This window comes from Musa acuminata, chromosome BXJ2-7 (genome assembly GCF_036884655.1).
Source record: "Musa acuminata AAA Group cultivar baxijiao chromosome BXJ2-7, Cavendish_Baxijiao_AAA, whole genome shotgun sequence".
NCBI classification, from domain to species: Eukaryota; Viridiplantae; Streptophyta; class Magnoliopsida; order Zingiberales; family Musaceae; genus Musa; species Musa acuminata.
In genome coordinates, this window is record NC_088344.1 from 33,553,152 (window position 1) to 33,579,234 (window position 26,083).

General features: G+C 38.8%; 4 protein-coding genes across 7 annotated transcripts; all 4 read left to right on the forward strand.

Annotated features, from left to right (window-relative positions):
* Positions 1–459: 459 nt before the first annotated feature.
* On the forward strand, positions 460–2,041 carry LOC135616226 (probable sugar phosphate/phosphate translocator At5g25400). Its single transcript, XM_065115418.1, has one exon. It carries the CDS (start codon positions 589–591, stop codon positions 1,687–1,689), a length of 1,101 nt encoding a protein of 366 aa, XP_064971490.1. The 5' UTR covers positions 460–588; the 3' UTR covers positions 1,690–2,041.
* Positions 2,042–4,849: 2,808 nt separating this feature from the next.
* On the forward strand, positions 4,850–8,815 carry LOC135617689 (proteasome subunit alpha type-4-like). The gene is made up of 2 exons (XM_065118173.1): positions 4,850–4,996; positions 7,863–8,815. Exon 2 carries the CDS (start codon positions 7,864–7,866, stop codon positions 8,614–8,616), a length of 753 nt encoding a protein of 250 aa, XP_064974245.1. The 5' UTR covers positions 4,850–4,996; position 7,863; the 3' UTR covers positions 8,617–8,815.
* Positions 8,816–8,957: 142 nt separating this feature from the next.
* Positions 8,958–20,384, forward strand: LOC135617688 (uncharacterized). 3 transcript variants are annotated; one of them, XM_065118170.1, is made up of 10 exons: positions 8,958–9,398; positions 14,870–14,924; positions 15,018–15,053; positions 15,142–15,186; positions 15,661–15,744; positions 16,422–16,487; positions 16,667–16,705; positions 17,625–17,724; positions 19,695–20,004; positions 20,092–20,384. In XM_065118170.1, exons 1-9 carry the CDS (start codon positions 9,214–9,216, stop codon positions 19,847–19,849), a joined length of 765 nt encoding a protein of 254 aa, XP_064974242.1. In that variant the 5' UTR covers positions 8,958–9,213; the 3' UTR covers positions 19,850–20,004; positions 20,092–20,384. The 3 variants fall into 3 exon arrangements, with proteins under 3 accessions (XP_064974242.1, XP_064974243.1, XP_064974244.1); XM_065118172.1 differs by having other exon boundaries at positions 9,257–9,462; XM_065118171.1 differs by lacking the exon at positions 16,667–16,705.
* A 354-nt stretch (positions 20,385–20,738) lies between these two features.
* LOC135617691 (protein ABA AND ROS SENSITIVE 1-like) lies at positions 20,739–25,629 on the forward strand. 2 transcript variants are annotated; one of them, XM_065118176.1, is made up of 8 exons: positions 20,739–20,936; positions 21,008–21,135; positions 22,070–22,169; positions 22,309–22,456; positions 23,584–24,079; positions 25,049–25,124; positions 25,244–25,290; positions 25,379–25,629. In XM_065118176.1, exons 2-8 carry the CDS (start codon positions 21,053–21,055, stop codon positions 25,566–25,568), a joined length of 1,140 nt encoding a protein of 379 aa, XP_064974248.1. In that variant the 5' UTR covers positions 20,739–20,936; positions 21,008–21,052; the 3' UTR covers positions 25,569–25,629. The 2 variants fall into 2 exon arrangements, with proteins under 2 accessions (XP_064974248.1, XP_064974247.1); XM_065118175.1 differs by having other exon boundaries at positions 20,739–21,135.
* Positions 25,630–26,083: the final 454 nt, after the last annotated feature.

The following is a 26,083-nucleotide window of genomic DNA, read 5'->3' on the forward strand; positions in this document are numbered from 1 at the left end:
GAAGACTTTTGACATCGATTCGTGGACCAAACCGTACTGACTCATCAGCCACGATACATCAATTCATCAATAGGTAACATGTCACAACATCACAAAATGCTATATTTGGGTCTCATATAGTACAAGATTTACTCAAGGGATATCAATAGGGGAGGATACCTACCCCTTCAAGATCCCAAAATATCATATACATCTCCCTCCCTCCCTCCCTCCCTCTCTCTCTCTCTCTCTCTTTCTCTCTCTCTCTCTCAACATACACTTTCACATTTTGGCCATTTTATTACATATATTTTATGAATTCAAAAATGGAATTTAATATTAATTTTTTAAAAAAATTTAAAATAGTTTATTTAATATCATTTAACGTTTTCGTGATTTATATATCAAATTTATCTATTTTTTGAAAAATAATATATATATAAAGATGATTTATTCTAAAAATATTGTTTTATAAATAAACACACTTGTTTTGTCTTTGCCCCCAAAAAATTCCTTCGCCTTTGTGTCCGCCTCTCCGTCGTTCTCCCATCTATGCTTCGCGTCAAAGAAGCTAATCGAGTATAGGAGAAGGAATAGGAGGAGGCGGTCATGGTCGTCGGCATCATGCGTCGCGAGGGCGGCGGCGGAGGAGGGGGGGCGGCGGTGGCGGATGGGGTGCTGAAGAAGGTGTTGCTATCGTACGCGTATGTGGCTATCTGGATCTTCCTCAGCTTCACGGTGATAGTCTACAACAAGTACATCCTCGATCCCAAGATGTACGGCTGGCCCTTCCCCATCAGCCTCACCATGATCCACATGGCCTTCTGCTCCGCCATCGCCTTCCTCGTCGTCCGCGTGCTCCGCCTCGTCGAGGCCCCGTCGTCGCCGTCCATGACCCGCGCCTTCTACCTCTCCTCCGTCGTTCCCATCGGCGCCCTCTACTCCCTCTCCCTCTGGTTCTCCAACTCCGCATACATGTACCTCTCTGTCTCCTTCATTCAGATGCTCAAAGCCCTCATGCCCGTCGCCGTCTACTCCATCGGTGTCCTCTTCAAGAAGGAGTCCTTTAAGAGCGCCTCCATGCTTAACATGCTCTCCATCTCCTTCGGCGTCGCCATTGCCGCCTACGGCGAGGCCCGCTTTGACGCCACCGGCGTCTCCCTTCAGCTCGGCGCCGTCGCATTCGAGGCCACCCGCCTCGTTCTTATCCAGATCCTCCTCACATCTAAGGGCATCTCCCTCAACCCCATCACCTCCCTCTACTACGTCGCTCCATGCTGTCTCGCCTGCCTCCTCGTCCCATGGTCCCTCGTGGAGCTCCCCGTCCTCCGCGCCCGCTCCGCCGCCTCCATCCGCCCCGACCTCCTCATCTTCGGCACCAACTCCCTCTGCGCCTTCGCCCTCAACCTCGCCGTCTTCCTTCTTGTCGGCAAGACCTCGGCCCTCACCATGAACATCGCCGGCGTCGTCAAGGACTGGCTTCTCATCGCCTTCTCCTGGTCGGTCATCCGCGACACCGTCACCGCCGTCAACCTCTTCGGCTACGCCATCGCCTTCCTAGGTGTCGCCTACTACAACCACGTCAAGCTGCAGGCACTCAAGGCCAAGGAGGCGCAGAAGAATGCCGCCCTGGCCGACGAGGAGGCCGGGAAACTCCTCGAGCAAGTCGATGGTTCTGACAGTGACCCGAAGGTTAACTCGCAAGCTTGATCCATCGTCCGAGCCTCTGTGTTCTGCGGCAATTACATCGGTTCCTGTTCACTATACCTGATGGATCTCTTCATTGGTTAGCTTATTTATCTCTACTAGTACATTTCTACTGCCAAGGAGGAGGTTCAAGGGAGACAAAAGAAGACCTTTTATTGTCTTCCTTTGTTTAACCCTGCTCTGTAGTTGTTTTTCTAGATGAATTCAGCTTTTGATATGGAAATGAAGCTAGAAGGATTTTAGTTGCAGTGTGACTATGGGTGGCTTATCCACTAGGTTGGTCTGTTGGTTACTCTGATCACTGTAGTTCTCTAAAAGGTTCTTGCCAAAGAGGGATTATCCACTTTTTCTCCTATGCTTCTCTGTTTGTTGTTCTTATCTATTTGTTGGATCATGTAGGAGCTTTCCCTTTCCTCCTTCCGGCTGAGATTGATAGTGTTATTTGACTTGCTATTTCACTTGTGTCTTTCATTTATTTTATATCTTTCATCTGCTCTTTTGCTATGAATCATTCAGATGCATTTGTACCCTTTCAGATGTTGGGAAGTCTCTCTGTGGTGATGCATTTAAGTCTAGTGGCATCTTGACATCACATTTTCATGATAGTTTTGTATTTTATTACATGTTATTGCTAACATTTTGCTTCTTTAAATGATTAAATCTTCAGTGAAGTTGCAATCAATTTTCTCTTAACTTGTTTCATTTGCCTATGTGACGAGAAATTGGACATTTAATTTTGTGGATAATTTTATGTGGTTGAAGTTTGTGTTGGGAATTTTCTGATTGTGTATGCCTGGCTTTGACATATACCTTTATAGCTGGAGAGTTCTTCTAACTCATTGCAGTGAGGTCAACATGGAAGACATGGTTTTCCAGTATTGATCCTAACATTTTCAAGAATCACATTGTGATATTTATGTAGGAATGATTTTTCCATGAATTACTAAAGGAGGATTGTTGAAACCAGAAAGTGATGTGGTCTGCTGGCTAAAGTATAGCTCCTGTACATCAGAATGAAGAGCTTGATGCACATATGGAGTGACCCAGAGACAAGTTGAGGAAGTCATCTTTAATAAATATGAGTAGTGCATGAGAACATGTACCAGTTAAAGGGTGAAAGATAAGAATGTAGCCTATTTCTTATGCTTCAGGTATTTTGTAACTATGTGTGGTTTAGTAAATGATGCTTAAAAGTGGTAACAACCATAACTATTTCTGGAATCTGTGGTGAATTCAAAAGGATATCAAGGATTGAAATAGGCACTGGTATAGGAATAGAAAGTCAGAGAAGGGGAATGTTGTTGTTACTGCTACATTAATTGAGTAACAAGATTCTTTTTTGTAGATTTAGCTCAAAAGATAGTGTGTATAGCAGCAATTTAAGTATTACAAATTTACTGGATATCTTTCATGATTTTTTATTATGTGTGATTAATTTATCAATGGTGCTAATAGTACTTTCAAAGTTAAATGAGGAAACTCTACATAGAAAGGGTCATAGTTATTGTCATCTGGCTGGAAAGATTGTTTTCGCTGAAGCAATTGTCATGCAAAGTCAGTAGGAAAGAATTCCACCTTTTGCATGCTTTAAGTAGGGTGCTAAGACCATCTAATTGTTGATTAGTGAGAATTAGATTTTAAATTTTTGTAGCCAGTGGTGTGTTTTACAACATTTGATTTGGATGAACTGAATAATTCCTAGTTTGCTAGGATGAAATTCACACAAAGTGTCTTTTTAATTTGTTATTTGCTGATATTACTGACTTTGGATGTCTTGGTGCATTTATATATGAGACGGCTTACCGGCAGCAGAAGGGGCTAAATCTGGAGTTATTCATGTTGGAAATAAAACTGATGATCTCTAACTTTTCTGATCAGCCATCAGTGAAGTATTAGTCCCACCTGAAATGCTTCCCATGATTTAATTGACTCTTTGGAATGGGAGGTAAAAACTCAAAAAAGCTTGTGCTGGTCTATTGAACTTTGATCTTCTGCTTTGTAGGAACTGGTTAAGATGACTACCTGATCCATGTATTGAAGTATTGTTGTGTACTGTACCACAGCATGATACATCACTATCTTATGATACCCTGCTGATGCATATACACAATTCATACCTTCCAGGCATCAGCATTAACTATTTCATCTCAAGAACTGTGACACATGCAGGCGCAATACTGAACTTGATAGTGAAGTAATGGCATGGGAAGACACACTCCATACTAGTGGTTGTTGTCTTTGTTTTCTGTGTGATATGTGTGCTCTACTTTAAGAACCTGTGGTATAATGATTCAGATGTGAATAGTGTGGGTTGAAAATTGAATGATGTGTATCTTCTCTGGATTGTTTCAGTTTTATCGAATTTCTCAGATGAGAAGAATGATATATATCTTGGTGTATTGTTTCAGTGACCAGGATGTTTTTCTTGGTTTTTTTCGTTCATCACCATATCATGCTGCTAATCTTGAGGCCTCTTGTCACAAGCATGCATTTCCTGTAGCATATTTTGTGATCCTCTTTTTTTGCTGCTATGGTGTTTATCACTGACTGACTGGCTGATTTGTTTCAGGCAGTCAAATTCTTCTTTTAGAGAGTTGACGATGTTTATAAGTTAAGAAAAAACTATTTAAATTGCATGGTTGTTAGAGAATATATTAATGATTAATCATCATATGACATATAAGCATCATCTGGAAGGAAGAAGGTTCGGTTCATCCTTTACTCATCTACCTGTATGGATAAATGTCTAAAGTAAATTGTTGCTCATGTGGACAAAATATCGAGACAGAAATATTGGAACGATTACAAATTATTACTTTCAAATTAATGTATAAAAGTTAATCCTGTTACATAACTTTGTAACTTTTTTTTAGACCACTAGATTTCATGCCTATGACCTGTGATTTTAGCCCTTTTCTCTTCTCACAACTTCTATCATGAACTGCTTATCACAAGTCCTTTACGAGCAGTGAGAGCTCTTGCCATTTTTTTGTTGCTTTTCACAACTCTTTTTGCGGTTGATATTATTGGATCCATTGATATCTTTATTCGGATCCATTGACATTATTGGATGCGCAAACGTCTTAATCTTGTCCGTTAAGCGGATCCGGATTCATAAGCTGTGTAGATCCGACCCGGTAACACTCCAATTCGTTCGCGACTCCTTTCTTGGGGTGCAAGCAGCTTTAGCCTTTAGCTCGTGTTATTATCTCTTCCTCCCCGATTTGTCCTCTCTCCCTCGCCGCCCTTCTCCGCTTCCCTCCCGATCTGTTGCAGGAAGACGAAACGAGCCGATTCTCGCGCAATCAAGGTTTGTGTGCCTTGTTTTTCTATTAATTGTACGCTATTTGTCTGTATCCCTCATTTGCTACCTTCCGTGGCTGTCGAACACTTGAGGCTTTTTTGGAGTATGATCATCTCTTTCGATCCGTGTTCGGGAGGGTTTTTTTTTTACTGGAGATCATTTACTGTTCTTTTTTCTTTATGATTTGAAGGCGTAGGTCTTGTTTTTCTCTTCTATAAATCTTCGTCTGCACTTTGTAGTGTTCTATTAGACTCACAATATTATCGTCTATGTTGATTGTCTTCGTTATTGAATTGGTATCATTAAGATCATTCAGTTCGCGAAGAAACTTTTGTTTCATAGATCTTTATTATCCTGTGTGTATGCCACATTTGAGGGATTATAATCTTCATTTGTATGATGCAGCATATTTATTTATGTTTCATGCTGATGTCTTCACAGAAACCTAGAAGCACTGCCATTTATTTACATTGTGGTTTCTCCTCTTTTTCTGTATGTTAGGATGAAGTGCTTTTGTTATACTGCCCTGGATTTAATGCGAATAGCTTATCATATAATAAGATCGGATATGAATAAAACAAAGAGACATCTTTCTTGCACATGTTACATGCATAGATGATATCTCTGGTGCTGAAAGTACCAAAAAAGATTGATTTCATACCTCGCTCAGGTGATTTGTTGCTAGTATTCTTGGGCACAGGTATGACGGGCATCTACCTAGATCTGTTTGTGTATGAGTTATTTGGCTAAGTTGTATTGGGTGATGAAGAAAAAGGTATTGAAGTAACTCCGTAAGGCCTTTTCACGTAAGAAGATATATTGTGAGTCAGGTTCAAGATCGGGTTTTCTTCTTCCTGATGAGAGGGATGGGACCAGAGTTGATGCGGTCAACTGTGGTAGATAAAGATTTGAGTTTATTTCCACACCTGATTCGGGGCCCAGCTTGAGTCAGAGTCGATTAGAGTTTTAGATCTAATCAGTATTTGGTGTAGATTATCTCTTTTTCATGTATTTTTTGGAGAATTTTGTTTTTTTGTTTCATTTGATCTCAGATGTATATTTGCTTTTTAGATCTAAGTTGATCGATTAGTATTTTTTATTACTGCTATTCTCAGTCTACTTTTAGTTCTGTTAAATCTTTGTGTCGGTGATCCTCACCAAAATAGTCGATCAGCTTGACCTGGTGTGAGGATCCTGCCCGATGTGGTTGAGGACACCCAAATGTGTGATTCCCGAGGGTGGGGTCTAGCTCCCGATGTCCCTTTTCGTGCATCAAGACCTTTGTCGGATGGGACTCCCTACCAAGTCCCCTTAGCCAGGTTCCCTAACCACAAGCAGTTAGGAAATATTATTCGAAATACGAAATGGAAAATATTTGGGAAATATTTTCTTCTCCGATTGTTGTTGACATTATAGATTTATTCTGTCACATTTTGTCCTTTCTGCCTAGTTAGCAGCCACGAATCAAGCCCCAGTTGAATGCGAATATTCCCCTATCAAGTTGAATTTTATTTGGTTTTGGGATAGGATTATGTCCATGTGATCATATCTATTGAGCTTTGATTTAATGGGGTATGGAGTCTTAGCTACACAACATCATGGGCTGAGACAGAAGTTCCGTGTTTTATTTCTTTTTTAGAGTTTTTACCGAATAGACCTACTGACTCCTTGTGTGTGTGTGTGTGTGTGTGGAAAGTGTATTGTTGTTAGTGATTAGATTGATGTGACAATTTTTTATCAACAGAAACTGCCTTCCCTTAATCCCTAAGTGTTTTTCTTTTCTTGCTCATGGTTATTCCCTTTGCTTCTGATTCCTCTCTTCTCTTTGTGGTACCTTTACCATTATTTTCTTCCTCTTGTCAATTGTCTCACTAAATTGATTGTTAAAAATGAGAAATAGCAAAGACAGACAGGTGTAAAAATGGCTATATTGGACAAGACAAGGCTTTTATTTATGAATCCAAAAAAGAGAATATATGAAAATCTTTACTGGTTGTGAAAGGATATTATTGGTTGTTCGTTTACATCAATCCTTGAGAAAAAAAAAATTTTACATGGCTCCTTCGTGAAGAATTTATAAATGTGAGGGTGAGTTTGTAAAGGTAAGTATGAAAGTAATGGAAAAATAGATAATTGCATGTGTGTCTTGTTTTCAATTGATTACTGATCAACTGGCCTTGTCCATGACTACATGCAATTGACGAAAAATTGATTCAATGATTATGAGCAACAAGTAGAACATCAGGATACATAATAAAATGGATGAGGCCAAAGTTCAGGTCAAGTTGGATGGGAATGTTGAAGTTGTGCTGTAGACCTAATAACATTATTTGGTAAACTTATGTTGTGCAAACTGGCATGATACGTAGATGCTTGATACGAATTTGACCTGACTTCAACTGCTAGCAGGCTACATTTTCCAGACATGAACCAACATGTTAGGGTGTCAGTTCAAGTTAAGCAAGTCTAGATCGCATGGACCCTATAACTGAATTTGGCTTTTTACTGTCATGGATTGCTAGTTGCAATTATCCTGATATTGTAACTCAACTATATATCCTAGTCCTTTCATACGTTTGCTAGAAATAATAGCCAAAATTTTGTTTTGTACTTCATTTTTTCATCATTAGTTCTTTATTCCAACTCTTTCTGATACAAATTCAGTTGACATATAAGCCACTAGCCTGGATCCCCCAGTTTTATATCCATTGTTTTCTTCTTATGCATAGTCTCCTTATTTTTTGTTATGTTATAAATCTTTGTGCCTGATTCAGTTGTGTGTTTAATGTGTCATGAAATAAATTATAGACCTCTATTCATTTATGTGAATCAACCCAATTATTTTACTCATTTTATGTTTGCAATTTTCAAGGATGTCTCGCCGCTATGATAGCCGGACAACAATTTTCTCCCCTGAAGGTCGCCTGTACCAAGTGGAATATGCCATGGAGGCCATCGGCAATGCTGGGGCAGCTATCGGCATCCTAGCATGTGATGGTGTTATCCTAGTTGGCGAGAAGAAGGTCACCTCCAAACTCCTCCAGACGTCCCGATCAACTGAAAAGATGTACAAGATCGACGACCACCTTGCATGTGCTGTCGCTGGCATCATGTCTGATGCCAACATCCTAATCAATACTGCCCGAGTCCAGGCTCAGCGATACACCTTCGCTTACCAGGAGCCCATGCCTGTTGAGCAGCTGGTTCAATCCCTCTGCGACACTAAGCAGGGCTACACCCAGTTTGGTGGCCTCCGGCCTTTTGGGGTTTCCTTCCTTTTTGCAGGATGGGACAAGAACTATGGTTTCCAGCTATACATGAGTGATCCTAGTGGCAATTACAGCGGATGGAAGGCTGCAGCAATTGGTGCCAACAACCAGGCAGCACAGTCGATGCTGAAGCAAGACTACAAAGATGACTTCACAAGGGAGGAAGCGGTGCAGCTCGCACTCAAGGTGCTGAGCAAGACGATGGACAGCACAAGCCTTACATCCGAGAAGCTTGAACTGGCAGAAATTTTTGTCGAGCCTTCTGGGGATGTGAAGTATCAGGTATGCAAGCCGGAGTTACTGGAGAAGTTGCTGGTGAAGCATGGGGTAACTCAAGCTGCCACGGAGTCCGCTTAGGTTTGGGGTTTCCTGAATCACTTATATTGGCCCCTGGAATCTTGGATGGGAACTTACTGCAATCCAATGACAGTGCCCCCTTAGAACAGTTGTTGGATTAGGGTTCAAAAATTATGTTTTGAAATATAAATCTTTTTATTTAAAATGCAAATCATGTTTCTTTGTATGAACTTTTCAATTTGAATCCTTCGCTTGTTTATTTTTTTGGGGGTTGTAGCTTTGTCTTAAAATCATGTGCTCTGGTGTGGCTGAGGATGACTCGATCAGATTTCATACTTAGTGTGTGTGAAGAAAGATATTGCTTTCTTCGAACACTTAACTGTGAAGACAGAGTTTGTAATAGTAGATTTACACCAAGTTATAATATATCCAAGCTCGAGATCGGAGTTTGTGTTTTTGATAGAGGATTGGTGAAGCAGAGATGGGACATGCACGAAAAAGAAGTTAAAAGGACTTATTTGCAACTCGAGAATATCCCAATTGATAGACGACTCGGCCTTATCTGACACGTGCCAACGGCGCTCACTTGGAAACCCATCGGCCGGAACTCGTCGCGCGCGCTCTCCTCTTCCCCGTCTGTCCGTCGGCAAGAGCGCAATGGCTCTCGCGAGCTGCTTCTCTCCTCCTTTTCGGCCTCCTCTCTGTGCCGGTGGCCGCTCGTTATCTCCAGTCGCCTGCGCTTACGCACAGACCGCCGCCACCGCTCCTGCTGCTCCTTCCCTCCCCAAAGCCCTACCGGCGATCCTGGACTCTAGGCTCATCGCGTGCCTCCGAGCTCGAGAGTACTTCCCGCCCCCATTTCGTCTACCATTTTTTCGATATCTGACAATGAAGCTATCGATCAATGTAAGCTGTAATTTTGTTTGACTTGTGAGCGCTCCTAGTATAATCTTCTAACAGAATTGATTATGGTAGAGCTAGCCCCAGGAAATTTACCGCAAGTTAATTTTGACAACCCAACGAGATAATAAAACGGAAAGAATAAAAACGAGACAAGAACACCAGATATACGTGGTTTGATCAATTGACTTTGATCTATATCCACGGACGAAAGAGGAGCAAATTATTACTGCAAAAGAGGGACAATTACAAATATTTTAGGAAGATGTTTATAGGCCATAAAACATCCGAAAATACTAAACAAGAAAAATCAAACTATAAGTCCAAACTATTTAAATGAGTATGGACTTAAACAAAGCAAACACTTAGGTTTTTCTTGTGGTGCATCTGTCTTCAAAACCCAGGTCCTTATTTATAGTTCCAAGACGAGACAACAAGTCTGATATTCCCGATGTGGGACTATGGGACTTGCCAAACTAACAAATCTCCACCTTGGCATGTCCCAACAAAACTTGCTCCACCTTCTTCATAATAGCCCCAACGGGCAATCACCAACAATGAACACCAGCCAAGTCCAAGCACTGCTTGAACTTGTAAACCGGAAGAGGCTTCGTAAACATATCAGCTGGATTGTCCTTCGTATGAATTTTCTGAACAAGGACTTTTCCCTCAGCAATGATATCCCGAATAAAATGAAACTTCACATCGATGTGTTTTGTCCTCTCATGATACATCTGGTCTTTAGTCAAATGAATAGCACTTTGACTATCACAGTAAATTGTAGTAACACTTTGATGCAGACATAATTCGCTAAACAATCCTCTTAACCATAAACTTCTTTGATCTCCTCTGTCATTGTCATATATTCTGCCTCTGTAGTAGATAAAGCTACGACAGGTTGTAAGGAAGCTTTCTAACTAACTGCACAACCGCCAACGCAAAATACATAGCCTGTCAAAGATCTTCGTTTATCAAGATCCGCAGCATAATCAGAGTCGACGTAACCAACCAAAGTGTCACGATTTTTCCCAAATTCCAAACAAACATCTGAAGTCCCTTGCAAGTATATGAGAATCCACTTTACAGCCTGTCAATGTGTTTTACCTGGGCGAGACATATATCTACTAACCACACTAACTACTTGTGAAATATCTAGACGAGTACAAATCATTGCATACATAATACTGCCAATGACACTAGAATATGGAACTTTCACCATATATTCTTCCTCTTCAACTGACTGTGGTGACTGAGCAGCACATAGCCGAAAATGACTAGCAAGAGGAGTACTAACTGTCTTAGCATTTTTCATGCCAAACCTCTCCAAGACTTTCTTGAGGTAATTTTTCTGAGTCAGAAATAATTTTCCAACTCCTCGATCTCTTTTGATCTCCATGTCAAGAATTTTCTTAGCTGCTCCCAAATCTTTCATTTCAAATTCACTACTCAGTTGCATTTTCAAAGTGTGAATTTCTGACAAATTCTTAGCTGCAATAAGCATATCATCAACATAAAGCAACAAATACACAAAAGAGCCATCAGTTAACTTCCGGAAGTAAACACAACTATCATACATGCTCCTCGTGTAACCATGACTCAACATAAAAGAATCAAACCTCTTATACCACTGTCTTGGAGACTGCTTCAATTCATACAAGGATTTATTTAACAAGCAAACATTGTCTTCCTTACCATCAACTTCAAATCCATGAGGTTGCTCCATTTAAATTTGTTCTTCAAGTTCACCATGTAAGAAAGCTGTCTTGACATCAAGTTGCTCCAATTCCAAATCATATATGGCAACTAAAGCAAGCAAAACACGAATAGAGCTATGTTTAACAACAGGTGAAAATACGTCATTAAAATCAACACCATGTACCTGACTATAGCCCTTTACAACCAATCGTGCTTTGTACCTTGCATCTTCAACCCATGGAATACCTTCTTTCCTTTTGAAGACCCATTTGCATCCAACAATTTTCTTACCCGAAGGCGGCTTCACAAGATCCCAAGTTCTATTCCGATGGAGAGACTCAATTTCTTCATTCATTGCAATCAACCACTTAGCGGAATTATCACAAGAAACTGCATCTGAGTAGGAAGTAGGCTCACCAACTTCACTTGTCTCTTCTGCAACAGACAAAGCATATGCAACCAAATTTGCATATCTTTGTGGTGGTCGAATTTCTCTCCGTGGTCTATCCTTGGCTATGGAATATTGCTATTCCTCTGGATTATCTGCGTCAGTAGACTCGGGACCACCTATTGGCATTCTTTGAGTAGAAGAGTTCGACTTAAAAGAATATGAATTACCTATCTCAAGCTCTACCTGCTTCTGCGCACTATCATTTGTACAACTAGTAGAATCATCTTTGAAAGATAATATAGATAATTCATTAAAAGTAACATCTCTACTGATTATAAATTTTGGGGATTTGGGATCAGAACACCATAATCTATATCCTTTCACCCCAAAAGCATACCCAAGGAAAATGCATTTTTTAGCTCGAGGCTCTAATTTTTCTTCATTTACATGCATGTATGCTGGACACCCAAAAAATTTTAAATCAGAATAATCAGCAGGAGTACCTGACCAAACTTCCTCCGGAGTTTTAAAGTTAAATGCTGCAGAAGGAGCGCGGTTGACAACGTAACAGGCCATATTAATCGCCTCTGCCCAAAAGTCCTTTGTCAACCCTGCATTTGATATCATACACCTCGCTCTCTCCAAGAGTGTTCTGTTCATACGTTCGGCCACACCATTTTGCTGAGGCGTCATCCTAACAGTGCGATGCCGAACGATTCCTTCATTTTTGCAGAATTCTTCAAAATCACATTCACAAAATTTCATGCCATTATCTGTTCGAAGCCGCTTAATCTGTTTACCTGTTTGCTTCTCAATCAAAGCCTTCCATTATTTAAATGTTAGAAAAACATCATTTTTATGCTTCAGAAAATAAACCCAAACTTTCCTGGAATAATCATCAATGAAAGTCAACATATACCTGGCACCACCCTTAGAATGAACATGAGCTGGACCCCAAAAGTCTGAATGAATATAGTCAAGAGTACCTTTTGTTTTGTGAACTGCCGGAGAATTGAAGCTGACTCTTTTTTGCTTTCCAAAAACGCAGTGTTCACAAAAATCCAGTGGCCCAGTACTCTGTCCGCAAAGTAGACCCCTTTTGCTCAATATACTCAAACCTTTTTCGCTCATATGACCCAAACGCATATGCCATAATTTGGTGATGTCAGAATCAGACAATGATGATGACGAGACTGCAACTGATCCTGTGATAGTAGTTCCCTGCAGAATATACAAGCTACCAGACCTACAAGCTTTCATAACAATAAGGGCACTTCTAAAAATTTTCATAACTCCACCTTCAGCTGTGTATTTACACTCAAGGGCCTCTAGGGTGCCTAAAGAGATGAGATTCTTTTTTAAATCAGGAACATGTCTAACATTAGTGAGCGTCCTCACAATATCATCATGCATTTTAATTCGGATTGTACCTCTACCAACAACATCACATGCGGCATTATTGCCCATCAAAACAATTCCACCATTACAAGATTCATATGTGGAAAACAAATCCCTATTGGGACACATGTGATAAGAACAACCTGAATCTAAAATCCATTCATTTTTAGACATCGTCCTATCATCAATAGCAGAAAAAATATTTCCAACAATCTCATCAGTTGCTACACTAACTTCAGCGGATTCAGTAGTTTTTTCAACAAATTTTTCCTTTTGCTTTAATTTATTTTTCAATTTAAAGCAATCAGATTTAATGTGCCCCATTTTATGACAATATCTGCATTCCAAATTTCTATGTCTGGATTTAGATCTAGATTTAGATCTACTACTGTCAAATTCTCTTTTATCCATTCTCCCCCTAACAACCAGACCCTCAGCCTGATTCTCTCTACTTTCCCCAGTGATATTCCTGTCTATCTGCTCCTTAGATTTCAATGCAAATTTAATTTCTTGATACAAAACTGTTTCTTTTCCATAAATCAAAGTATCACGGAAATGCTTAAAAGATTGGGGAAGAGAACACAAGAGTAACAAAGCCTTATCCTCATCATCAATTTTTGCATATATATTCTCCAAATCCATAACCAAAGAATCAAACTTATCAAGATGCGAGAGTATATATGTACCTTCAATCATCCGAAGCATATACAGACTCTGTTTCAAGTAGAGACGATTCTCCACTGTCCTCTTCATGTACAAGGCTTTAAGCTTGTCCCACATGCTCTTAGCCGTAGTCTCCGTAGCTACCTCCCGTAAAACCTCGTCAGAGAGATTTAGAATGATGCTTGATCGGGCCTTCTTATCCATACCCGCAAACTCTTCTTTTGACATATCATCTGGAATGCTCTCGGCTCCCTGTAGTACCAAATCAACTCCGTCTTGAACTAGAATGGTCTCCATCTTGAGTTGCCACAAGCCGAAGTTGACATTTCTGTCGAATTTCTCGACAACAATCTTTGTTATTGTCATCGTTGCCAAAAGATCCCAGAACCAGGCTCTGATACCAGTTTGTTAGAGCTAGCCCCAGGAAATTTACCACAAGGTAATTTTGGCAACCCAACAAGACAATAAAACGGAAAGAATAAAAGCGAGACAAAAACACCAGATATACGTGTTTCGGTCAATTGATTTTGACCTATATCCACGGACGAAAGAGGAGCAAATTACTATTGCAAAATAGGGACAATTACAAATGCCTTAGGAAGATGTTCCTAGGCCATAAAACACCCGAAAATACTAAACAAGAAAAACCAAACTATAAGTCCAAACTATTTAAATGAGTATGGACTTAAACAAAGCAAATACTTAGGTTTTTCTTGTGGTGCATCTGACTTCAAAGCCCAGGCCCTTATTTATAGTTCTAAGACGAGACAACAAGTCTGATTTTCTCGATGTGGGACTATGAGACTTGTCAAACTAACAGATTCAAAGCGTTCATTCTCGCGTATGTTATTGCACCGTCTTCGATGCGCTCGAAATGAACTAGATGCTTTTTACGTGTGTTCTTTTACCTTCTATAATGCCTAGGAAATGAACTAGATGCTTTTTGGAACCAATAGTTTCTCAGTTATCCGAACATGATAAGTTGATAATGATGTTTGAAGTCTTTAAGGATTCGTTAAGCTGTCTTAATCTGTGTACTTATCTATGTTAGGTGGGTTATGTTTATAACCAACATGTTTAAAACAATAGGTTATGTTTCTTAGTTTGATGATTATGATACTGTTTCATCACATTTTTAGGATAATATTCCTATTTTGGATTTTGCTAGAACTGCCTCTAACATTATTCATATGCATGCCATTTAAATGCTTGAACTAAGATTACAAAAATGGTGAATATGGCTTATGTTTGAAAAATATTTTGTAGTGGAAATACCGCGATGGAAGCTGCTTGTGCTGCTCTTAGTGGTGGCATATCCGTTGTAAGTCCTATTCGGAAGTTTTTTAGCTTTTCAAATGATATTTGAGTTTATTTGCTACCATTATCTAATAGCCTTCCTTTCTAAAATGTGTAGCTAGAGATTGTGATGTCTACTCCAGGTGTGTTGGAGGTTGTTTCTTGTTCCTTAATGTGTGAAAATTCTTCTTGCCTTTTCTGATTAGACATATGTAAAGATACTCATGAATATTTTCTATTAGGTGATAAGAGGACTTTTAAAGGATTATCCTTCATCGGTAATAGGGGTAAGTTAACAACAATTTTGAGTTGTTATACTGGCTTTCCATCATTTTGCTGTATGTACAATGTTATTATGTTTCAAAACCTTTGGGTTTCCGAAAACATTCTTGACAAGGACAAGGATAAAATATCAAATGATCTATTTTATAACCACAACAAAACTGTAACCAAAAACATCTCATTAGAATATAAGGTAAAACTTAGGTGCCTGTATTTGTCCATTTTATCTCAATTAGGTAATTATTGAAATGTCAATTTTATACCATCACAGATAATTGAAATGGGATGTGAACGTCTACTTGGTGGCAGTCTTTGTTATCGTCTAGTCTTACACACAGAAATCTGAATAAAACTGCTTTATTTTTTATTAATATCTTCGAGTAAACTGTATGACCATTGACTGAAAAATTATGCAATTATTTTTCAGCATCCTTTTGCTGCTTTAGATGATATCAATTTCTACATTTTATTTGATGTAGGTTGGTACTGTCTTAAATGCTGAGGATGCAAGAAAAGCTGTGAAAGCTGGAGCCCAGTTTCTCATGAGTCCTGGTACAGTCATGGTACGAGCCCATGTTTAATTCATATAGATTTGGTTTGTTTATATGTTAACTATACTTTCAGGTCTGTCGACTGTATTTTTTGTCTTTATAATTTCTTGCATTCCTTGATAAAGTAAATGAAGATATCATTAGTGATGCACTTTCCCTCTTGCACAGTGTTCTAGCTTACTCTTGTTTTTCCCGTTTGTCATGTTGATATTGTCATAGGAATTATGCTCTGAAAAAGGTCGAGCTTTGGCATCACCATAAGGTCCTTCCTATGTGACATTGACGACTAGGATTTGAATTTTAGTAACAACCTCTCTGCTTGCAGAGGTAAAATTGAGTACCATGATCCTTCTCAAATTCTATGTTAGTGGTAGTCTCATGCACTAGACGCATCCTTTATTTGGTATTATTATTGATTCTGGTCTTTTTGCTTGGTTAAACATTATAAAATATATATGATGATTTTTCTTACTTGATGAGTAAACTTTTTAAAATATTTTATTTTATATTATAATGTTATGCTCTATTCATTGTCTCCTACATTCTGATATTCAATCACCCAAAACCCTTGATGTGACCAGAATTTGGTTTCAGATGTAGTGCAAATCCATATTCCTCAGATCAGTGTCTAATACCATTAGTGTCTCTATGGTAGATATCACACATTCATTGTTGCTTCTTTGTTTTAGGAGATATTGCTAGATCTTCAAAACACTGATGTCTTATATATTCCAGGAGCGATGACGCCAACAGAAGTAAGTCTGTTTTTCCATTGCCCGAATATAATGAAATAAAATGCAATTATTTAAATTTTGTCATTTTTACTATATTTTTTTGTAGCAATATGATACCATATTTTCTTAAGCACGCATACTTGCTGTTTATTTAGCTTATTATTCATTCCAATTGTTTACTCAATTATTATGATGTATAGGTATTATCTGCATATAATGCTGGTGCAAGAATTATCAAGGTGACATTCATAATCTTTTCATAGCTGTAAAATGATTATAACAACACTGAAACTAAAGAATAGTGTATGAATCTGTAGCAATTTTGTATGCTTATAGTTAAGAAATGAGTAATTTTTTGCAGTTATCATATTAATGGTTGTTATTGATTTGTCTACCTTGGTGATTATGTTGAATTTGTCATTTTATAAATAAAAGAACAAATGTTTGCGTTTTTTTTTCTTTTACTTGGTGATAACCTATATGAGCAAAAGTGGGAAATAAAAACTGACTCGATATTGAGTTTATGTAACAAAAAACTTTTGGTAAATGTTTTGCTAGGGAAACTTTGCTTGCTCTCTTTTCTATATAGGCAATTACTGCCAGCTATCTTCTGTCTCTACTTCATTACCTACTAACTTGAAACCATGGTTTGCCTTACTGATCCATACCAGTATATCGACTAGCTATCGGTATAGTACGCATCGAGCTGTACTAAGCCATACTGAGTGTACTGGCACATGGTACATGGGGGTGCACAAATGTACTGCCCGTACCGGTCCCCCGTTAGACCGATATGTACTGTTTATACTAAGTGGTATTCCATGGTACAGCAAACCTTACCTGAAAGGCTGAAACCACTATTGAACTTATAAGAAAGCATAAGGTCCTTACTTTTATCGTGGCATCAATAGTTCCAACCCTTTTTGTGGAACCCTCTATGAGTTACCTTGCTTAGTAAGGTCATTCAATAAAAGCAGAGCTATATTAGTACCAAATTACCAATAGTGTTTTATTTGCTGGTACATTGGCAAATCATATTGGAATATCTGATAGTTTCATGCTGTATCATGTTGCATGGAGAAAGAATCTGATGTACTTTTCAAAATCTTAAAAGGAGATATTTAATGGTCACTTTTTAGTTTTTTTTTTCTTTTCTAGATTTATCCAGTTTCGGTCTTAGGTGGATGCGATTATATAAAAGCACTTAAAAAACCATTCCCCCATATTCCAATGGTTGCTTCGCAAGGCACCACGACAGGTTAGCTATCTCAACGACACAAACTTCTTCAATATTTTTTTTTTACATTAGTTAACATTTTACTCTCATTATGTTTGCTGTCTTCTTAACTTTTTTGTACCAAGGCACATCATAACTAGCTGCACTGAATCACATGTTTCATCTGTAATAGATATTTCAACAACTTATTCAGACCCAAAATATTACTGAATGTATAATACATTGTTACGGAAGATGTGTCACAACTTAGTGTCCATCACATAGCAGTCAAGAATTGTGCATCCAAGGTTCTTTGGCTTAATTTTCGAGGACTGCTTATGTTTTGTCTCTTCTTTCCATTTCCTTTGCTGCTTATGTTCTTTCCATAGGTGTGGAAGATACACGAGAGTCATGTCACTGTGTCACTGAGATTGCTGCACATTGAGGTGCTCCTCTGAAGTTGTTTCAAACTTTATCCCCAAAGTACGATCAATAGGTTTCTGCAGAGGTTCCACCCTTTTTTTTGTATAGACAACATTAGAGGGGTAATCCTAGGTGGGTATTCGGTGGAGAAAAAAAAAAATCTTAACAAGAGGAAATAAATAAAGATTTTAATTTTAATCACATTGCACCCAGCCCTCTTTGAGATATATTTATATATATGTATATGTTAATTCCAGCAAAAAAACATCTTTTATCCTTGAAGCATTTTATATATAAGTTAAATTGAATTAGTTGATCAAGCCTTTGCTCTGGAGATTATACAGTTAATATATTGACTATCATTCATTTGCAATCTTTTCTTTGGATCATGGTATGCTATTTGAGCTATTCCATGTGAACTAAAGATGCTTCTCGCATAAGCTTTATAAATGCCCTATTGTTAATGTAGTCAAAGAAAAGACACGATTTGTAAATGCCTCTCTTCCCATTTGTAAATTTACAGTCCTTGATATTTGATAATATCATCGTTACCATTCTATATGTTCTAAATGTTACAGACATTTGTAAATTTATAACCAAAGATTCTAAATGTTACAGACTTATACAAATGCTCCCTTCTAAATTGAGACATACTTCAGCTGAATTTCGGACAAAATGGCACCTATAAAATCATTGGTCATGCTTATTATGAATCTTTTTAATGGGGCTTTATATGACACCAACAAACTGACTATTCTCATTAAATTTGACTTGCACAATTTTACTATTATCTTTTTGGTGAAAAAGGCACCTATTTGGTCATTCATGCTGTAAACACTTGTTTTGTGTAGTATGAACTTACTAGTTATATGATAGTATTCTTCCAAGGAAACTGATCCTCAATATAAGTCTAGCATATTCCTCACTTGTTGCTACAATGTTCAAACTTGGCGCATGTCAAAAAATAATATTGTTTCCAAGGTTTGTAATTTTATACCGTACCGACGTATTGAGCTTCGCTCGGTACAGGTGTACTGAGTTGTACGTCAAGATGTACCGTTTGGTATATATATATATATATAATATAAAAAATAAAAAAGGAGGCGTACGTTGCCTCGGCAACGTCGCTTCCTTTTCTTCTCCTCGTCACGTCATACGAGGAGAAGAACGCGGTCTTCTCCTCATCTGCGGCGTTCGGCGAAGACGTCGAAGGCCGTAGACGTCCCCGACCTTCGGCGAAGAACGCGATGAAGGCCACATGCGTCTCTAGCCTTCGGTGAAGAACACAGCGAAGAAGAAGCCGAGCCGCCACCTCTATTACCTCCTAGATTGGGATCGTTGAGGGAGGGCAGCGACAGTCGAAATTGACCATTACCGGCCTATTTTTCGACCGTTACCGCCTAATAGAGCTCCATAGCAGATTAATGGTACCGCCTGGTAGCGAGCAGTCCACGTACCGGTCTACTGGCGGACCGGTACATACCGCTCAGTATGGGCGGTATCATTCAATATTGTAATCCTTGATTGCTTCTAGGATTGGATTATGTTGTAGTTAACTTCGTATTTCAACTTTTCATGCTTATCAACAGATTCAATCAGAAAATACATCGAGTGTGGAGCCTCAGCTGTTGTACTTTCAGATGCTATATTTGAGAAAGAAGCCATGAGACACAGAAATTTCGACGAAATACATAGGCTAGCTCATCTTGCCACTCTTCAAGTTGGCCAGGCTGGAAAATGTTAAGCAAGTAAAAAGCTATGGTCGATAGCATTGAGATTTACGAGAATTGGCTTAACGCGTCACTCTTCTATTTTACATGTTTTTGGAAGGGCATCATGGTTTATTTCTCTTGGGATCTTCGTCACACTTAGTGTTGGAGCCAAAACAACTTGTTTCAGGTAAACAACTCCTCTCGTCATTTTTGTTACTCTTCCTTTATATTTCAGCCCATTCCATCTGTTCAACTTCTCTTCTCTTTATGACAGGATCAGTCAGGTGGTTTCGATCTCCCTTCTACTTCGATGCATGACTCCACAGTTCTCGGAAGGTGATGCTGCTTAAATCGTAAATCATTTTCCAAGCAGACCAGCAATTTGGGCTTGAATGTTCATTTCAGATGACCAGCCTTTAGTTCGTGTATTCATATCATCCATTTTGTTGATAAAGAGGACTAAAACCTAATGTAATCTCTTGTTTCATAGAAGAAAATACATCTTTTGATATGATTGATTAAATCATGTATAAGAATGTGGGAATTCAAAGCACATTGGAAGCTCTATATTCTTGTAGTAATACTTGATGGTCTCTCTGTGCATGTTTGTGTTCTTGTAGTAATGCTTATTGGTCGCTATAGGTGAACACAACACAATCTACAGAGGTTCTGTTTAGGCCGAGCATGCAGCCCCAATCGGTTTAATGTTAGCTCGTTTTAGACCGTGCTGGTAGACCGGCTTAAAGAGTGAACCGACCAATTCTTGAACCGATTGATCAATTAAACCACGCTGGTCGAACCGGTGCTGTCCTGATTCCAATCTGTGTCGGCCGGGCCGAATCGTGGCCACGGAATAGCTAACTCCAACCGACGCCGGCTCGAAGAAACCCCAGCGAACCCTCGGCTCTCCTTTCCTTGAAATCCTTGATTCAATCAATCGTTTTCGTATCAGCTCGCGTCTCAATCGAGTTTTAGGGAGGCGAGAGAGAGCTCGTTGGATTTCAAAGGTCTCGATCTTGCTTTCTCCGTCGCTCGATCGGGCCATGGCGACACCGAGCGAGCAATCCATCCTGGATTGAACCGTGGGCTCAGGTTTTTGATTCCTCCAAACGGATTAGGGTGAGAAGATTAGGGTTGCGATCAATTTCTGCTCATCATTCGGGAGGCGTTGATTTCTTGTTTGGTTGAAGCGATCGCGGAATTTGGTTTGGGGAGAAAGAGAGTCGAGCCGAGCGATGGATCAGAGGAGGGCCCTGTTTCGCTCGAAAGTGAGAGAGGCACAAAAGCGTGAGAAGCGCATCGATTCTCCCCTCGTGAGGTACTCAAGAATCCTCGCATTTACTTCCGCGATCGTCAAAGCTTTCTCCGTTTGTCAAGGTCACTTGCTGTGTTGATTGTTGTTCCTCTGTTAGTAAATATAGTTTCTCTTCTATCTCTTGTTCTAAGATCTTCGAGGTTGTTTTCCTATTAATTTTATTGCTTTATTGTTTTTGCTGAATATAGGCTTACAGTTGCCTATCTCCATATATGTTGTGAGCTTATACAATAATTCAGATATTTTGCCTCTAGCCTTCAACTATAATCGGGATAGAGGAGTTAACTCTGGAGATTTACAATTGTACGTTATGATTTGTCGTGCAAAAGGACATACCTAAAAATTTGCTTATGTATGCATGTCAATATTCATCATTCCTTATGCCATGCTAAAAAATCTGTTTTTCTTCACTTCTGTCATATGTTTAGTCATGAAGCATCTTCATCAATTGCTTTCGCCACCCCTTTTCACATAGTTTAGAACCACATGCTCTGGTACCATGATGACTGCATAGTTGCACACGTACTCAGACATGCTACCATGCTGAAACTTCAGTTCTTAGGAAAATGTTGTTAGTTGTTACGAGTCGTTATGGAGAGGTCTATGGATTTTAAATGTAGAAGAAGATGCATGGCTCAGGGGTCAATGAGAAAAATGCAATAGATGTGCAGGTGCATGTCCATCAAGGCTTCTATAAGGTTTTCTCCTCCGATGCATGTTTATTCTTTTCATGCTAGTGGCAAGGATTTTCTTTTAATTAAAAGATTATAACATATCAAACTTCCTAAATTGTGACACTAGTGAGCTAGACAGACATAATTGCTTTATTATATTATTTGAGTTGGGACAATGATCTTTTGGAAGTTCAATTACATGTATTGCTTTTAGCTGAAATGATGGCAAGTGTTAGAATAAAGGGTTTTTTTTGGTCCTGTAGGTATAATGAGACTGATCAGCCAGTTTGCCGAGTGTGCAACATTGTCTTGAAGTCAGAATCAAATTGGCCTGCACATCAAGTTTCTAGGAAGCATCATGAGGTAATGTTTCCTCGTCACTGTGACTATTCTTCAGTTTTTTAACCATTCTGTGAGTGAGAGATTTTTAATCAAACTTGATGTCTATTATGATTACTGAAAATAGCACATAATGGGTGCCTTCACACTGTTCTTGATGCAGGCTATTGAGAATCTAAAAGCTACAGCTGGTGGATTGCCTCGTGAGAATAATCTAGGCTCTGAACCTCCAAAGGTGTCACAAACTAGATCGTCTTCCACATTGCCTGCAGACTTTTTTGATGGTCAAGGTGCAAAGAGACAAAAGACCGGTAACATAGCCTTTTCAGCTTGGCCTCTTGATAAGTTTAGATGCTAAGCACATTGTGTATTAGAAGTGTAAGGAACGAGTAATCTTGTGTGGACACAATGAGCCGATGCTGAAAACTATGATCTGTGATCAGCGAAGTCAAGTATGAGGTCTTTTGAATTAGAGTTGAGTCATAATTTGTTAGCAAAGAATTTTCTTTTCTTAGGATTTTTGGGTAAATAATCATCTAAATAATGTTATGCAAATGAGACTATTTCACCATTTTTTTGTCGTGTTCACCACAACCCATTGATTGTCCTCTTTTGAATAATTACCAACAACACAAGTAAGCAACCATCTAAAAGACTTTAAAACTTGTGCACAACACAAACGGAATAGGAACTCATTGAGAACTCTTGTCTCTTCTCAGTGAGAGATAAAGTAGTCCAATCAGATTTAATATGTTGTGTTTTGGAGTAAACTCAACTTCTATGCTTAATCCTACAGAACAATCAAAATAAATATTAGTCAGCAAATCTATATAATTTTAGTGCAATTCTATGCCAAAGATGAGGCAACCATCTGCTATCCCACATAGATTTTGTGATATTTTGTCACCTTCAGGTCCTCAATTGGGATCAGACCAACACGTTCATTTTTAGATCATAATGTGGTTTCATGAATGTTAAATATCAAGGAACTGAAAGAACGTCTTTGCTCTACTTCCAAATTAACTTATATAGTTTCTGTTCACTTGAAGAATGGATCTAAGTTATTGTGTAAATGTTATTATGTAGATCTAAGTTATTGTAGAAGGATGGATCCAAGATAATGGAGTAGATAAAACTTCAATAGGTCTTTGCTCACTTTGCCGAGTCACTCAATTGTTTTCTTTTCATTCTATTCTTGCTGAATCTGCATCAGATGTAGAGTGTGATTAATTACATGTACTGGTTTTCTATAATGCAAATCATATGATTGTTTGCCAGATGAATGCTCTATAACTTCCTGTGCTTCATTCTTGTATTGGTCCTGTTGTTAGTTATTACTTTGTGCTTGCACCTACCAAATTTACAGTATTCAAGTTATCATCTTCATATGTGGTCCTCATATTTATTGTTTAACTCATTTGACTATCTGATTGTCTAGATACGGTTCTGGGAGGGACGACCCAGTCTGTTATCACACCAGCTGGTTCTTCTTTCTCTTATAAACAAGGCAAGAAAGATTTATCTCCCGTTAGTCAGCCCTTGAATGCACCAGAGTCTCTGAACATTAGAAGTGAGAAGGTTGTGGTGAGTGAGGAAACAAGTGTGAGTAAACTGTCTACTAAGCTTGATCAGCCGTCAAAAATGATGGGTGGCACAGATGGTCAGCAAGATATGGGGGTTCTTCCCAATAACTTTTTCGACAACAATGAAAGAACTGATGATCAGCCTTTAAAACAGATAGAAGACAAAAGTAATTTACAACTCAAGAAGGTAAACAAAACTCTGGATAGTTCCAATCAGACCAGTCAAGCATCAAAAAAGATCGATGGATCTGATGCCAAGCAAGTTAAAGGAGCATTACCAGAAGGTTTTTTTGACAATAAGGATGCAGATCTCCGTGCACGTGGGATTGAACCTGTTAAAGTTGATATAAAGTAAGCCTCTTTTACTTGTACTTCTTCCATCATGCTACTATCTAAGTTTCTCCATTGCTCGTCTCAATCTGGTATAAGAAATGATTAAGCTTATTGTAATTACAAAATTTGCCATGTCAGATTGTCTGCTAAACGTACTGTCATTTTTGCAATCATATTTGACATGTTTTCCTTGCAGCTAAGTACTTTAGGATTCAAATTTGTTTGTTGGATTATTGTTGCATCTGTTCGTGTTAAGCAATCAAATCTCGACTGTTACTGAGTACTGTCCCGTCTGGACAGTGATGGTAATGTATGATGCTGACACATTATACAGTTGGCATTTTGACAAGAAAAAGGAAGAGAAAAACAGACAGCAGGGAGAAAAAGTCATCAACGGCAAGAGAAGGACAATTTATTCTTGTCAATGGCTTTGAGAAAGCTAGAGGGTACTTGGCTGCTGGCAACATGGGAAGTTTTTGACCATACCCCACCTTTGGCCTGGTGAAAATGACAGAAGAATCAGGTTGGGGCAGTGACGAGAGAAGCTAGGATTAGGAAAGGCTCTAGTCAACCAGATATGGGAGCAAACTTGCAGTCTGAGGCATGAGGCTTGGGCATTATAGAAGAGAGGACAGAAAGAGAGAGATTGAAAGAGGATAGTCCTTATGGTTTTTAATCCGGTAAAAAGAATGGGCTTTCAGTCAGTTATTGCATTTGTTGGACTATGTATGCCCTCTGCAGACCAAGTAGGCTGTGCCATTCCCTTCAGCCTGGCTCCTCTTGATTACAATTTGACAAATTATTGACCCTAACAATTTGGAAATATTGTTGATAAACTTGTTTGCACCACACATTCATAAAGGTCTTACTTCTAACAAAAAAAACTGCTGTCTGGACTTTCCTTCCATTTTCAACTGTTATTACTATCGTATTCAAGTTTTCTTTTATGTGGATATGGAAGTATAACTGTGGTCAATATTAATGCAGTGATGCATACAAAGAATTCGAGAAGGAAATCCAAGGTAATTTGCAGGAAGTGGATGACCGCCTGGAAGAAGAAGAGGTTTGCAATCTTCTGCTTTGCACTTCTTATTTGTGCTGGTCGGCTGAAAATGATTTTCTTAACAAAAAACAATTGATTTGATTATTTGGGAAGTCACAAATCTCATGTACCTGCTGCAGATTGATGCTGCTGATGAGATGGAGGAGTTTCGTTCTCTGGAGCAAAAGTGAGTTTTTATTTTCCGGCAACTTCATGTTAAATATATATGCCAAAAGACTTACGATTGTTCCTACATTTTCTGTAAACTATCACAGGGCATATAAAGAGAAGGTGGATGAGATAAAGAAGAAGCTTATTGAGGCGAAGGCAGAACGTCTTGCAAGATTACAGCAACCCCCGACGTTTTTGGGCAAGGAGTCTAGTGATGAGTCATCGAGTGACGAGGAGGGTGACGATGATGACACCAGTAACTTTGCAGTGGATTGGAGGGCTCAACATTTGTAGACTGTACAACTATTTTGATCATACAGACCTATTTTGTATGCAAGTATCCTCTCATTTTTAACTTTTGTCCCAATCATTTCTTTCTGATTTGTCTTTTGAAAAACCTGTAGATTTTGTTTTTTTTTTTTTTTTTTAAGAATACTAGATTTGAGTCTAGAATCTTATGATAAATCATCAAGATCTTTCATCAAGGTCTTTACCAACAACTAATAGTTGATATTTTCATCATTGTCAATTGAATTATTTTTTTTATTATTAAATATAAATTAATCGATTAATTTATATTTAATAATATAAATTATTGGAAGCTCTATATTCTTGCAGTAATACATATCAGCTCGAGCCCGACCACAGGCCTAATTGGTTCAATCTAGTCCGTTTGACACAATAATTTTAGACCACGCTGTCAGATCGAACCGACTCGACCACCCAAACCCGCCGGGCCGAACCGGATCATCCGTAGCATGGTGGTGCGACCTCCGTGCGTTTCCTAATTCCACTGTTTCGGGCAAGCT

Excerpts from the sequence above, each read along its gene's own strand:
- LOC135616226 (XM_065115418.1), top strand. The coding sequence starts at position 589 with ATGGTCGTCGGCATCATGCGTCGCGAGGGCGGCGGCGGAGGAGGGGGG.
- LOC135617689 (XM_065118173.1), top strand. The coding sequence starts at position 7,864 with ATGTCTCGCCGCTATGATAGCCGGACAACAATTTTCTCCCCTGAAGGT.
- LOC135617688 (XM_065118170.1), top strand. The coding sequence starts at position 9,214 with ATGGCTCTCGCGAGCTGCTTCTCTCCTCCTTTTCGGCCTCCTCTCTGT. Across the intron at positions 14,925-15,017 it reads TTAGTGGTGGCATATCCGTT|CTAGAGATTGTGATGTCTAC; the intron begins GTAAGTCCTATT and ends TAAAATGTGTAG. Across the intron at positions 17,725-19,694 it reads TTCGCAAGGCACCACGACAG|ATTCAATCAGAAAATACATC; the intron begins GTTAGCTATCTC and ends GCTTATCAACAG.
- LOC135617691 (XM_065118175.1), top strand. The coding sequence starts at position 21,053 with ATGGATCAGAGGAGGGCCCTGTTTCGCTCGAAAGTGAGAGAGGCACAA. Across the intron at positions 22,170-22,308 it reads TTTCTAGGAAGCATCATGAG|GCTATTGAGAATCTAAAAGC; the intron begins GTAATGTTTCCT and ends TTCTTGATGCAG. Across the intron at positions 25,291-25,378 it reads TTTCGTTCTCTGGAGCAAAA|GGCATATAAAGAGAAGGTGG; the intron begins GTGAGTTTTTAT and ends AAACTATCACAG.